General features: G+C 51.3%; 1 protein-coding gene across 1 annotated transcript in view; it reads left to right on the top strand.

Annotated features, from left to right (window-relative positions):
* Bmp7 (bone morphogenetic protein 7) overlaps positions 1-14,444 on the top strand; it is a 73,367-nt gene that overhangs the window by 38,464 nt on the left and 20,459 nt on the right. Inside the window, exon 3 of the mRNA XM_021149516.2 lies at positions 11,074-11,222. Within this exon, the coding sequence (XP_021005175.1) occupies positions 11,074-11,222 (149 nt within the window). The remainder of the gene's footprint in view (positions 1-11,073; positions 11,223-14,444) is intronic.

Raw genomic sequence — 14,444 nt, 5'->3', positions numbered from 1 at the left:
CCTTGAGCCATTGAGCCACCTTGAGACCCCTCAGAGCCTTTAATGCACGCATGTGTAGTATGACATCTTTGAAGGTCACCATGCTTGTTTCACTGCAAGCCCTGTTAGCTTTTGGCCCTCTGCTAACGAGGCACCCTTTGGCGACCCTGATACATTCCAAACCCATCTTCTTGCAGACAGGCTCTTGAAGCCCTTGGGCATGAATGGCCGCTTGTTTCCTGCATGTAGCAGCACGGCCCTTCTTCTGGTCTCTGTGCAGGATGTCCCGCGCCCTCCTCGAATGTCTGGTGGGCTTCCTCGGTGGGCAGCCTGCCAGTCCTGGGGTGGGTGGGAAGGCCGTGGGTGGCCCCAGCTCAGTCTGTGGTAGGAGGTGTTGTGGCTTTTCATCTGTTTTTCCACCTTTCTCCCAAACGACTTAATTTTGGTCTTCCTGGATATGTAAGGCCTCCAGAAAGTGGTTTATAAAAAGCATCGGCCTCTCTGACTTCATCGGCCAGTCTCCGGGACGCCAGGACCATTTAGGCCCTCGTTGGAAAAGCAGGGCATTTCCTAACACTGAGGTGGGCAGCTCCAGGCGCCTGGTGACCCAACCCTGCAGGGCCAACTTGGCCTCAGGACTTTGATCTGCCTCCTGGGTCTCCCTGAGCCTGGAGTGTACGTGCTGGGCCAGCTCCAGGTATACCATCCAATTCTCTCCTGACTCACGAGGGCTCTACCCACATGACATCATGCTAGCCTGGGAATACTTGTTCGTTCTGTTCCCTGTCCCTCTGCCTCCTTCTCTCTCCCTCCCCCCTCCCCATCATGTCCAACAGAATAAAGGTGTGGAAGGTGTGGAGGGTGAGGGGGATAATCGGCAAAGATTCTGCACCCCCGACGTGCTCTTTATTCTCCAGCGCTTAGCACCTGACTTACAGTGGCCAGAGGCTTGCAGGCTGTGCACACACAGCCATCTGCACTGTCTCCTCACTGGTCTCATAGTGGCCCTCTCTGGCCCCTCCATCAGAAACACTTGTGCAAGCCCTCTTGTCTATACTGGTCTATACTGGTTCCGTTCAGTCTCCTCCTGCTGGGGTGTCCGCTTGAGTCTCCTTCCCCCCACCCCCAGGTCTCGTTCTTTCCCTTTGCTCTTTCATAGATCTTTTCTTCGAGACGCTTTGTTAGCGTCTTGGTCCCCCAGTTTGTGTCTCACTGTGCTGGTCTCTGGTCCTCAGACCCCATTCTGGCTGTCTTTGTCCCCAGCTCCGGCACAGGCATGGCAGGGAAGGTGCTCCCTGATGCTATGCTAAGCAGGTTGCTGTAACAAGGGACCGAGTATTCAATGGCTTAAAATACAAACTCTAGGGCTGAGGAGATGGCTCAGCATATAAAGTCCTTGATGCGTAAGCATAATGACCTGGATCTAGACGCTCATCACACTCCATAGGAGAGCTAGGACATACTGGGCAAGTAGACACACCTTTAATGGCAGCATCAGTGGGTAGAGGCAGGCAGATCTCTGAATTTGAGGCCAGCCTGGGCTACACAGAGAGACTCTGCTTCTTTGTTGTTTGTTGGTTGTGTTCTGTTTTAAAGGCAGGGCACAGTGATGTGAATCTATAATCCCGCCATGGAAGGCAGAGACAGGTGAATCCTGGGGCTCTTGCTGGCTAGCTGGTCTGGTTAACCCTGAACATGAGGCTCCAAGTTCACAGAGAGACCCTATTGCAAAAACTAAAATGGCATAGATATTACAGAGGAAGACATTAGTTGTCTGAATTGGACTGTGGTGGTGGTGGTGGTGGTGGTGGTGGTGGTGGTGGTGTGTGTGTGTGTGTGTGTGTGTGTGTGTGTGCTCAGTTCCTAGCCTTTCCTGGCTTCTAGAAGTGGCCTCTTTTCTTGGCTGAGGGTGCTCTGCCAATATCACATCATGTTGAAGTCTGACTCTCCACTGTCTTCCGTTTACGAAGGATGACTCTGTGGTGACTTTGCACCCTGTAAGTGGCAAGCTATGCCTGAGGGTCCCTGCAGGTGGTGGGCTATGCCTGTGAGACTCTGCAGGTGGTGAGCTTTGCTGAGGGTCCCTGCAGGTGGTACACTGTGCCTGAGGGTCCCTGGAGTAGCTCCAGCTGAGTCTCAGGCTATGATATTGGGGAGCCCCCCCTCAATTCTGAATCTTGCACTCAAGAGCCTGGAGTCTGTTATGTATTCTACTACTGAGCTCCGCTCCCTCCCCACCACCCCTCCCCACAGCACACAACCCAGTCTTCCCCCACCCCTCATTTTCATTTTGAGGCAGACTCTATCCAGATTGCACAGGCGGCCTTGAACTCGAAATTGTCCTAGTAGTTGGGACTGTAGGCCTACACCCCCATGTGTGACTTTGAGAACACTTTTAGTGGTATCTCTTTTAAGAGTGTGGCAACCACCCAGATTCTCCCTCCCTTCCAGCCACCATCAACAACATTGATGCAGAAACTCCCCATTCTCAGCTGCAACTCAGATGTCTTGCAGGGACTTCAAGGTCCTCCTGGGCCCTCACGACCCTGGGTGCTGGACCCTCTGGCAGGAATCAAATAAGGTATGTTCCCCAAGGAGGGGACTGGGTTCTGAAACAGGCCTTCACTGCGGTTGATTGCTCTCAGACTTTCCAGAGGGGACCTTGGATCATTTTTTTTTTCTTTCAAGAAAAAGACTGTTCTCGGTAGTCTTGATATGAGGACATGTGGGCATCCCCAAGGGAATGGCTGGAGGCTCCAGGGGTTTGCAGACTAGAAATAGCCTCAGGGTAGTCAGAAGTCCCAGACAGGACTCTCTACCCTCCTACACTGGAGATTTAAAATACCCACTTTCCATGGTGGTAGAACTTTCCAGGGGAGGGTGTGTTGAGAGTCCTGATGTGTGTGTGGAGGGCAGCTCCACCCACTTCCCCTCCAGGGTTAGGTTTCTGCAGTTCACAGGTTTCCTTGGGAGGAGGTGCCAGGACCCAGCAGCTTGCAGTCCACAGCCAGGTGGTTAATTATTTACATCCCAGTGCGTGCATCAGGGTCAGCCCAGGTTCACACCGTACAGAGCAGGGCTCTAAGGAAGCCTGGGTTTCTGGAGGGGAGAAGGTGACCTTCTGTGTCTTGATGCTGTGTGTGTGTGTGTGTGTGTGTGTGTGTGTGTGTGTGTGTGTGTGTGTGTTTGCATGCCTGCATGTACACAAGCACATGCTACCATGCAGGCCAGAGGACAACCTCAGACGAGTTAAGGTTTTCACCTTCTAGAGTCCAAAGAGTACACAAGCAGGCTGCAGCCTTCAGGAAGTTATTCCTGCAGGGGCGCTGCGCTGACCATCGTACACCCCCACCCGTGAGTTTTATACATTTCAAAAGCTAGAGCATCTCTCAGCCCTCGCCAGAGAGGCTTCTTGTTGCAGTAGATGGAGATTAACACAGAGACCCACAACTGCTCAGGGTGCAGAGAATAAGAGACTATAGAGTGCTCAGCCTTAAATGGGGTGGTTCTATCACGTGCACACACACACACACACACACACACACGCTCCCTAGACACTGGGATCATTGCAGAAGGAGTGTAAGACACACACACACACACACACACACACACACACGCTCCCTAAACGCTGGGATCATTGCAGAAGGCGTGTAAGAGCCAGAGGTGGTGGTTGACTACAAAGGAACATTGTCTTCGGGACACAGCAGGGCTGCTGCAAATAACACGCACAGTAGGTGTGACAGTGTGCAGTAGATCTGTTCAAACTCAAGCCAGAAAAAAAAAAAGTTACAGTATGGCGAAGAGAAGGGAGCCATACAAGCACTTTGCTGACGGACACCTCCCTGTCCTTTGTCTCTTTCCAATTTGTCTGTCAGTTTGCCGAGGGCTGAGGCCGGCGACTCCTCTCTCTTCCCTGTGGGTCCGGGCTTTGAACTCTGGCCAGCAGGTTTGTCAGCAGCACCTGAGTTTCAGTCCCCTTTTCTTCCACTTTTCCCTGACAGCGAATGCAGCTGAAGGTCTTCCCTGTGCCCACTGGCTGTGTGGCTGTCTTTAGAGAGCAGCCTATCAAAATCGGCTACACTTGTCCTCTGAGGCACCGACATGCTCACTTTGCCATGTAGGCTTGAAACCTGTCTTCCTGACTGGCACTTTCTTTCTTTTTTAAAAAATTAATTAATTAATTAATTAATTTTTTTTTTTTTTAGAGACAGGGTTTCTCTGTGTAGCCCTGGCTGTCCTGGAACTCACTCTGTAGACCAGGCTGGGCTCGAACTCAGAAATCTGCCTGCCTCTGCCTCCCGTGTGCTAGGATTAAAGGCATGTGCCACCACGCTTGGCTTGTCCTGCACTTTCTTGACCAGCTTGAATAAGAAGGGATTGCTGATGGTTTTGGTTGTGAGCCCAGCCTTTAAGGGCTGAGCCGTCCGTCTCTCCAGCCCCACTGTTGACTTCATAAGAACCAATGAATCATGTGAAGACGGGGAAGGCACCTTACGCTTTAATTTCTCTAGTGCATACTTGAAGCACTAGAGTATTTCTGTCTGTCTGTCTTCTTTTCTTCCTTCCTCCCTTCCTTCCCTTCCCCTTCCTCCCTCCCTCCCTCCCTCCCTTCCTTCTTTCTTTCTCTTCCCCTCTCTCCCTCCCTTCCTCCCTCCCTCCCTCCCTGATCTAGATTGTGTCCCCAGACGTCACTGTTGTACACACCTTTGGCTCAGTGCCTATGTCCCTTTGCCACCAAGTAGGCTTATGTGATTCTTTGAAGTGGGCATAGAGCGCTCTCTTGCCCTGGACATACCGTAGTGTTTTGAGCAGTCCTCTTGGGAGACAGTTTTCAATACTGTGCGTCCTGAGTATTGTCTGGGTTATCTGTCTCTGGAGCTGACCATCCACGGTGCATAGCTTAAAGTGACAGCCACACTGCTGCAGAGGGATTGGAAAGAGCCTAGCCAGGTGGTTCTTCTGTTCCCGGGGCCATCTGAGGTCACCAATGAAGCTGGGAGCTGATATGCCCAAGCTGACACCCCACTTATGCGTGGCGGGCCTCTTCCTCCCTCGCTATGGTGGTTTGAGCAAGAAATGGCTCCGGTTGGCTCTCAGATTTGAAGACTTAGTCTCCAGCTGAGGATGGTGATGGGGAGGGTATGGAACTTTAATGAGGTACAGCCTTCCTGGAGGAAGTACACCACTGGGGGTTGGTGCTCCCCCCCACCCTCCGTTCCCTCTCTCTCCTCTCTGTGTATGGCTGAACTGTGATCTGCCAGGGTAACTTTAATTCTTTTCAAACCTTATTTTTAAACACTTTAACCTCCCTTCTAGCCCACCACCCAGCAGAGGGAGTGGAAAAGGAAGGATCCAGGGGAAATGGACCTGCTTAGAAAGGTTCTTTGGAGCAACGCTCATCTGTGTTGTCTGGAGGTTGGCAGTTCCGTTCACAGGTCGGCAGTAGCAGGCGGCTCCATCCACTTGCAAACCCTTCACGGATAAACCAGCAGTCCAGTTCGGTAGAGTTGGGTTAGCAAACACCAACCAGCAGTGGTGTCACTGCCTAGCAGAGTCAGCCAAGCTCAGCCTCTGTCACTGTCTGCCTAGACCTATCATTTGTACCTCCTAAACGGGCCCACAGGTCTTGCCTCAGCACGTGTGTCTGCCTCAGCTGACATCACTCTGCCAAGCAGCCAAAGTCCACAGAAGTGGCAAGAAACTGCAGCACATCATTAATGGGGGGCAGGGGGGTTCTCTATGGTGTCCCAGCAAATGCAGCTCAACCATGCATGTAAGGCAGACCAATACATGCGTGTTGTTAGCGAAGAATCCTTCATCGCGTGTCCTTTCTCATGCTTGCCTTAGCAGAACATCCTCTTTCCTGTGTCTGCTTCAGCTAAATGTTCCTCCATGAGTCTGCCTGAGTTTTCACCTGTGTCTGCTTCAGCTAAACGCTCCTTCTCATGTTTGCCCCAGCAAAACACCACCCAACACAACGGACTTTCCAAAGAACCCTTAGGTTTCCACTTCATGCCAGCCTGTTGATCTTGCGGTTGTGCTTTTTTGATTGACAGCCTGGCTGTGACCTGCCAGCTTCTTGCTCCTGCTGTGGTGCTTTCTTTGATTGACACCTTGTCTTCTCTGATATGATGGATTGGCTCTACTCCCTGGAGACACAACTAAAATAAATAAATAAATAAATTGTTTAAGTTGCTGCTGGTCATGATGTTTATCACAGTCACAGCAAAGTGGTTGATGCTCTCTTTGCAGACCCTCCAGCGGAACGATCTTTCTCCCCCTCTTCAGGAGGTATCAGAGTCAGGGATTCTATTGCTGCGGCAAAACACCATGACCAAAATCAAGTTGGGGAGGAAAGGGCTTATTTGGCTTACACTTCCACATCGCTGTTCATCGTTGGAGAATGTCAGGATAGGAACTCAAACAGGGCAGGAAGGTAGAGGCAGGAGCTGATACAGAGGCCATGGAGGGTGCTGCTTACGGGCTTGCTCATCATCGACTGCTCTTCTTGCTTTCTTATAGAACCTTGGGCCACCAGCCCTGCAGGGCCCCACCCACAATGGGCTGGGCCCTTCCACGTCAATCATTGATTTAAATAATGTCCTACTGTCTTGTGCACAACCTAATCTTATGGAGGCATTTTCTTAATTGAGGTTCTCTCCTCTCAGATGACTTTAGCTTGTGTCAAGTTGGCATAAAACTATCCAGCACAGGAGGACCCCCTCGTCTCCCTCCCCCAACTTCTACTGTAGCAAGGCTTGCCAACTTGGTGACTCAATTTCCAGGGGGGTAAATCTAGAAGCAACTCAGATTCTCAAGTCCTGGTCCTAGCTAAACCTTGCTCCTATAGGGACCTGTTGACCCAGCAGCTCACACAATCGGCCTCCTCTGCTATATGAAGGAATACATCCTGGTACAGACAGGAGGAGTTGTTGTTGGTCATTATTTAGAGAGTCTTGCACAGCTGGGAGTGCCTTTGCACATGTGTGAAGTTGACAGTCTTTGTATGGATGGAGGCCTTTCTGCTGAGAATTGTCAAGCAAGTCCTTAGGATTTCCTAAAGCTTAGCAGGGAGATACCCTAACTGGTAGTGTGTATCTTTGGAACACCTGAGGTGTGCCTGTCTTCACTTGGCTCTTTCCAATTACCACCCAAGATGACCCTGTTCCCATTTTACCCAGAAGACATCAGGGCTGAGGACGGGCTGTCTTGGTTCGTCCTGGATCCCACCCTCCTCTGGGGATGTCTCTATCCCACACAGTGCAGAGAATGGCAGATACCATGCAGGACTGCATCCCTCTCCCTCCCTGCAGAGATGTGACCTGGGGATCAGGGGATGAGAACGTGGGATAGTGATTCTTAAATTAGATTTCCTATGCCACACCTAGTTCCACCATGTCTAAAGCTTGCCCTGGAGCAATGATATGTGTCCCCAGGCCCACATGTGAAGCGGAAACCGTATCTACTGCCCGAACTCATACATAGATCAGACCTGTAGCAGTCCGGAGTTGGCCTCCTGGGTGCTGGGATTACAGGTGTGTGCCACGACTACCGACGTGGGAGTGACAAGGACCATGTCTGAGGGCTGGGGAAAGTTCAGAGTTCCAGGCTTGGGAAGCACCCAGGTTTCCGGAGTGGTGAAGGTAAATGAATGCATGTCTGTTCCTTGGGGCCCCAACACTTGTGGGTTCCCCACCTCTGCACTCAACCTGGGCTGGGCAGGCAGCAGTTGTGCTCTAGGTATAGAAGAATATCCTGGAGGCCCATTCACGGCTCTCTGAGTGCCTTCGCAATACTGTGAGCTGGACCAGGAATCCATTTTCCTACACAGTTGGGAAAGTGCTGTTGAGTGGGTACCTGCTGTCCCTCTCCAGTGGTCCTGCATCTGTTCTGGTGAGGGATCTCCACCTCTATCCCCCTCTGTCCCTTCAGATCAGGTGTGGCTCTTCCATGCATGCCTAGGATAAGCTTCAAACAGAGATGACAACGGGGAGTGGCCGCCTTCTTGGTGATCCACCGCCGGTGACGAGTCACTTCTGGCCTGACACATCTGGCCTCAGTGTCTTGGCCTTTCATAAAAGAAGGCTTAGAATCCATGGGCGGGAGAGCCTGTGTGGAGACTTGCTCAGTCCCCCGGTCACAGGCATCATTTCCTGTGCCAGCAACTGTTCCCTCTCCCTGCACATCTGATATTCCCAACAGCATCGCCACCCAGGTTTCACATCTCGAGCTCTGAGCAGATGTCCCCAGTTGACTTGGAGTGACATCTTCCATCCTCTGTCTATCAGGGTAGCGAGCTGCTTCGGTCCAGGGAGCTCTCCAGAGTCAGGGAAGCCATCAGGCAAACTGGAAATGAAGCCAGCCAGATTTCCCTGTGTGCGCCTTTGAAAGCTATGTAAGATGTGTCCCAAACAAGTTCTGAAGTCACCTCTAAAGGGGCCTCAGGTTCGAGAACCTGAGGAGTAGGCTATTATTATTATTATTACTCAGTGTGGACATCAGAGTCAAAATTAGGGTCTTTCAAGCCCTGTGGGGCCCTTAGGAAGCTTCCTCACCTCTGTAATAAGTCACGGAGGAGACAAACTACTACAGATCTGGAGGCCCCCTAAGCGACAGCATAGGCTCTTACCAGGTGGATGGTTTCCTGGTTTAAGATGAGAATTTGTAGCATCGTAGTTGGCTTATGATGCTGTGATAAATTTCTTAAGACTGGGGAACTTACGGGGGCTGGCGAGATGGCTCAGTGGGTAAGAGCACCCGACTGCTCTCCCGAAGGTCAGGAGTTCAAATCCCAGCAACCACATGGTGGCTCACAACCATCCGTAACGAGATCTGACTCCCTCTTCTGGAGTGTCTGGGGACAGCTACAGTGTACTTGCATAGAATCAATCAATCAATCAATCAATCAATAAATAAATAAATCTTAAAAAAAATAAATAAAGACTGGGGAACTTCACAGTTGTGGTGGCTGGAGGTCAAGGTGCTGGTGGGAACCAGATCTGGCAAATGTTACCCTGTTCCAAGATGGTGCCTTGTTGCTATGTCCTCACACAGTGGAAGCGGGAAAGCACAAAGGGGCTCAAATGCTCTCCTTGAAAGCCTCACACAAGGACTGGTCTAGTCCCACAGGCCCCATCTTCTTCGGCTAGCCAGCTTGGAAAGCTCCCCTCTTAATATCGTCATGTTACGGATTAGCTTTCAACGTGAGTTTGGAAGGAGGCATGACTCTCTGGCTGGAGCAATGATGAAATTCAACGTTTTCTAAATCGGGTGTGGGGCAGTGTGCATCGGGACCACCCACACCTCTACCTATGGTCCTGGTGATGTTGTCCTTGTCTGGAGTCCCCTGCCCACCACTTCCAAGCCTGGACATGTGACTTGCCTAGGCCACCTAGGTTCTCTGTGCCTTTGGTGACTTTGATCCATGAGACCACGGGTCCCCTCACACCAACCTCAGCACTGGCTGTGTCCACGTTTGGTTTCTGGGTGACTATGGAACTCCCAGAGCAATGCTGATGGCTTCTGAGTGGAGAGAAGTTAAAAGCACCAGCTTGGGTGTGCTGATGGGCCTGGTGGCAGTACAATGCATTATGGTTCCCAGCAAGGAGAGAACTTGGTGACCTCTGAGACACGTGGGGGTAGGAGGAGGGGACTGGGACCAACTGGACAGTCTTTTCAGGCTGGCATCTGGTATTGGCTCCGACTGCTGCTAGTGGGACACACGACAATGAGTCTGATTTATCAAAGGCTCCGAGAGTTTCGAGAAAGTCCCGCCAGGCCTGCCTTCTGCATCACAGTCCTGCCCACAGAGATCTCCCCAGTAGTGTGGCCAGGATCCCCAGCTCACAGGGTTGCTGTGAGGACGTGGTGACAGGAAGCTGCCTGAGTTTTCTTCTCCAGAGCCTGGCCAGTGAACTGTGCTCAGCCAACAGTTGCCGTATCTGAGGGTTTTCTGTATGAATGGTGAAATGTTTTCCTGTTCCCAGGAAGGTAGTAACCCCAGGGCTTATGGTAGCTGTGAGGGGCCCTGGGGAGGGCCTAGGTTGGAGAGAGGCATCACTAAACTCAGTGCCCAGCATAGTATGGAGGCTTTCGTATTTTAGTTGACCATCATGTCTCAATAACTAAAAATCCCCAAGAGCTGATTTGAATACCTTATATATTATATGCAAGGTTGGAGTGGTGTCCATTTACTGTCCCACTTCCACATACCTGCACATCCATCACCCCCATCCATCCATCCATCCATCCATCCATCCCTCTCTCCATCTATCCATCATCCATCCATCCTTCCCTCCATCCATCCACTCATCCATTCATCCATCCATCCATCTCTTTACCTATCTGTCCTCCCTCTATTCACCAATGCTTCCATCTACCTTTCATTCATTCATCTGTCACCCACCCACCCATCTTCTGTCTCTTTCTTTATCAGTTCATCTTTCTATTTATCCACCTACCCATCTACACATCCATTTATCTCTCCATGCATTCATCATCCACCCACACACCCACCTGCCCATCTGTTCATCTGCTCATCCATCCCCTGTCCATCTCTCTCCACCTCCCCACCCATCCATCTTTCATTTGTCTGTTCATATACTCACTGAACCTATCTATTGACGTATCTACCCATCCATCTTCTATCCATAAATCCGTCCATTGCTCCATCTCTCAGCCAACTAGCCCAGCCACCTTCCATCTTCGACAGGGTGTGTGGAGTTCTTGGCACGGTGGCGGACACGTGGTGGATGACCTCGTGGGTATTACCTTCTGCCCCAGACACTTGCAGGCTGTATAATTCCTATCTCTTCTGAATTCTTCTGGGGTCCCCTGACATACGGTACGGTGAAATGGCCTGTGCCAGTTCCCTATTCCAGAAAATTCTCTACTTTCTTTCCCCGTCACAACTGCTAAGAGGTCATTGTACCTGTGTCCTATTCTGACAAGTCTGTGTTTAGAGGACCGGTGCCCTGCCCTCTGCTTGGTGTGTTACACAGAGCTTCTCCAGTCTGTAAGCCGCTGAGCTGTCAGTGTGGCAGAGCTGTGACCTATCTAACCCTGAGCCTGTGTCTTTCTGTCTCTCCTCTCCAGGGAGTCGGACCTCTTCTTGCTGGACAGCCGCACCATCTGGGCTTCTGAGGAGGGCTGGTTGGTGTTTGATATCACAGCCACCAGCAACCACTGGGTGGTTAACCCTCGGCACAACCTGGGCTTACAGCTCTCTGTGGAGACCCTGGATGGTGAGTTCCAGGGGAACCTCCTACCCGTGCACTTCAGCAGGGGCTCAGTTGCCGTCCACAAACTTGTTTTGTTATCTGCCTGCTCCCATCTCAACCAGCCTCAATACTCTGTGGCTTCTCACCTAAACCCAACGCATGCCTTTGCCGCTTACACAAGAAGATTGGGAGTTAGGCAAGCTGGGCCAGAGATGGCCTTGCTGCTCACAGTGTCAGCAGGGGTGCAGTCGTGTTGGACATGCAGAGTCTTGGGTCAGCCGAGACCAGCTACATGAGAACTTCACAAGCCTAGAGCCTCAAGGGCATATAATACACTCAGAGCAGTGCCAGCCAGGTTTTTGGCTCCTGGCCTCCTGGGAAATGAAGCATGGTTGCTGGCATCCTCAGCCTTCTAAGTCTTCAGACGTTGCCAGATGTTCTTTATTGGGGGGCGATTGGAGCACTGAAGACACGTTAGTGGTCTGAGTCGCCATTGTTAGCTGGTCCTTCTTGATGCGTCTTCCTCGCTCCCTCCCATGAATATGTCTCTGTGGGTATCACGCATGAGTGAAGGTGACCTCAGAGCAAGGAACGGGCATCAGGTCCCTTGGGGTTGGCGTTACAGGGGGTATGAGATGAGTGATGAGGGTCCTGAGAACCGGTCTTTGGTCTTCATTAGGGTTTTACTGCCGTGAACAGACGCCACGATCAAGGCAACTCTTTTTGTTTTTTTTTTGTTTTTGTTTTTGTTTTTGTTTTTCAAGACACGGTTTCTCTGTGTAGCCCTGGCTGTCCTGGAGCTCATTCTGTAGACCAGGTTGGCCTCAAACTCAGAAATCTGCTTGCTTCTGCCTCCCAAGTGCTGGGATTAAAGACATGTGTGTCACCACTGCCCAGCCCAAGGCAACTCTTATGAGGACAGCATTTAATTGGGGCTGGCTTACAGGTTCAGAGGTTCAGTCCATTATCATCAAGGCAGAACATGGCAGCATCCAGGCGGGCATGGAGCAGGAGGAGCTGAGAGGTCTACAGCTTCATCTGAAGGCTGCTAGCAGAACACTGACTCCCAGGCAGCTGGAACTAGGGTCTTATAGCCCACACCCACAGTGACACACCCACTCCAACAAGATCACACCCACTCCAACAAGACCACACCCACTCCAACAAGGCCACACCCACTCCAACAAGGCCACACCCACTCCAACAAGGCCACACCCACTCCAACATGGGCACACCCACTCCAACAAGGGCACACCCACTCCAACAAGACCACACCTAATAGTGCCACTCGCTGGGAGGAGCATATACAAACCATCACAAGCAGGAAGGGTTATCAATCTCCAGCCATCTTTCCGGCTCCATTTCTAACAGTTATTTTGGGGGGTGGGGGAGGGGAGGAAAGCACCTTGTTTTCAGGAACTACTCCCCCCACAACAGGATGAAAGTGTGTCACAGAAAGGAGTTTTCCCTAGTGTCCTTCCCCCAGGTCCTAAGTTCCACTTCCCAGAGGTGACTCTTGAGTGCCTTTACAGGGATGCCGTCTGGATGCTTAAGAACTGGCTGGAGGTTCTGACCGTCTGTTTTGGTTCTCACGCAGAGGATGTTGTGAGTCTTAGATACTTTCCTCTGACTGTGATAAAACACCGTGACCAAGGTGACTTATAGGAAAAGGAGTTTCTTTTGGCTTACAGTGCCCGAGGCTCAGCATCCTTGATGGTGAGGACAGCAGGCAGCAGGCATAGAGACGGGGACAGAGAGCTCACTTCAGACGGAAACCATAGAACAGCAAGGTAGAAGTAGGAAAGACTTTTTACTCTGAAAGCCCAGCCTCCATGACTTACTTCTTCCAGCAAGGCTACAAAACAGTGCCACCAACAGGGGACCAAGTGTTTGGATGCCAAAGACTGTGGGGGACATTTCTCATTCAAACTACCGCAATGTTCAACTGGCAACGTATCAGGCCCCATCTGCTCTTAAAGAGCTAATTCACTTTCAGGTATGTTTTATGACCCTCAGTGTCTAGAGCCCTGCCTACTCTCAGTCTGTGACGTTGGACCTGTCCGGATCTTGGCACGCTTGTCTCCAACATGCAGGTGGTAAGGGATGTGGCCCTAGGGTTGTTAGAGGATTTCATGAGTTGGTATGAGGGAAGAGATTTAAAATTGTGTCTCAGTAGGAACATCCAGAGGGGTGGGGACACTTACCGCTAAACTGACTGAATTTAATCCTAGAGCCCCATAGAGTAGGATCCATGCAAGGCGTCTTCTACACGTGTACCCTGGCACATGTGTGCTTCCCAGAGGATCTCCCAGGGCACCTTTCAAAATGAAGATTCAAATAGACTAGGTCTGGAGTACAAGAAAGCTTGTCTCCCCAGGATGCTGGATGCTGGGTCCTGGACCATTCTATGAATGGTCAGAACTCAGGTGTAGCCTGGATAAACTGTGGCTGTCACTACCGCCATGAGGGCTGCAGCCTTGATGGTTTCTCCTCCGTGGTGAGGACTGAGGCTCCAGTCCTTTTCCACTGGGCTGAATTCACCAAGTAAGTGAGGTTGTCTGGCCAAAGAAGCCCAGGGACCTGCGTTTTCCTGGTGTTGGAATAACACAGCTTTTACAAGAAACTTCACATTTGTGCGCGCACACACATGACACACACATGAGGGTGAAAGAACAACTTGAAGAAGTCTGCTCTCTCCTATCGTGCGGATTCCAAACTCAGTTGGTCAGGCTTGGTGGCAAACACCTTTACCCGCCGAGCAATATTGCCTCTTCATCCCCTGGCTTTTTCTCTACATGGGTTCTGGGAGATCAAAGTCGGGTCTTCCTGCTTTGGAGGCAAGCCCCTCACTGACTGAGCCACCTTGCACCATACTGTCTCTTCCTGTCATCTGCCTGGGGCTCCGGTGGTCCTCTTCTGTTCGTTCCAGCTCTCTGCAGTTTAGCATGGCCCTCTGAGGCCATGGCTTCAGTCTGGACCCTCGCTAGAATCTCGAGGATGACAAGGACAGTCTGGCTTAGGTATCCCCCCTCTTTTTCTTTCTTCTGCAGCCCAGGGCTGTGGGAGCAAGATGTGGAGAACTGGAACTATCCTGAGCTTGTCCTCCTATCCCCCACCTTCTAGAACATTCCTTTCCCCAAAGCTCACCTAAGTTCAAGGCTGAGTGTAGACCGCAGTGTTTAGGATCTCTGTGCTTTCTGAACTGTGCTGTCTCCCCCTCTCCCAGTCTCTACCCTTTCCCTGCCC

This window comes from Mus caroli, chromosome 2 (assembly GCF_900094665.2).
Source record: "Mus caroli chromosome 2, CAROLI_EIJ_v1.1, whole genome shotgun sequence".
Lineage (NCBI taxonomy): Eukaryota > Metazoa > Chordata > Mammalia > Rodentia > Muridae > Mus > Mus caroli.
This window is presented reverse-complemented; position numbering and strand designations above follow the sequence as displayed.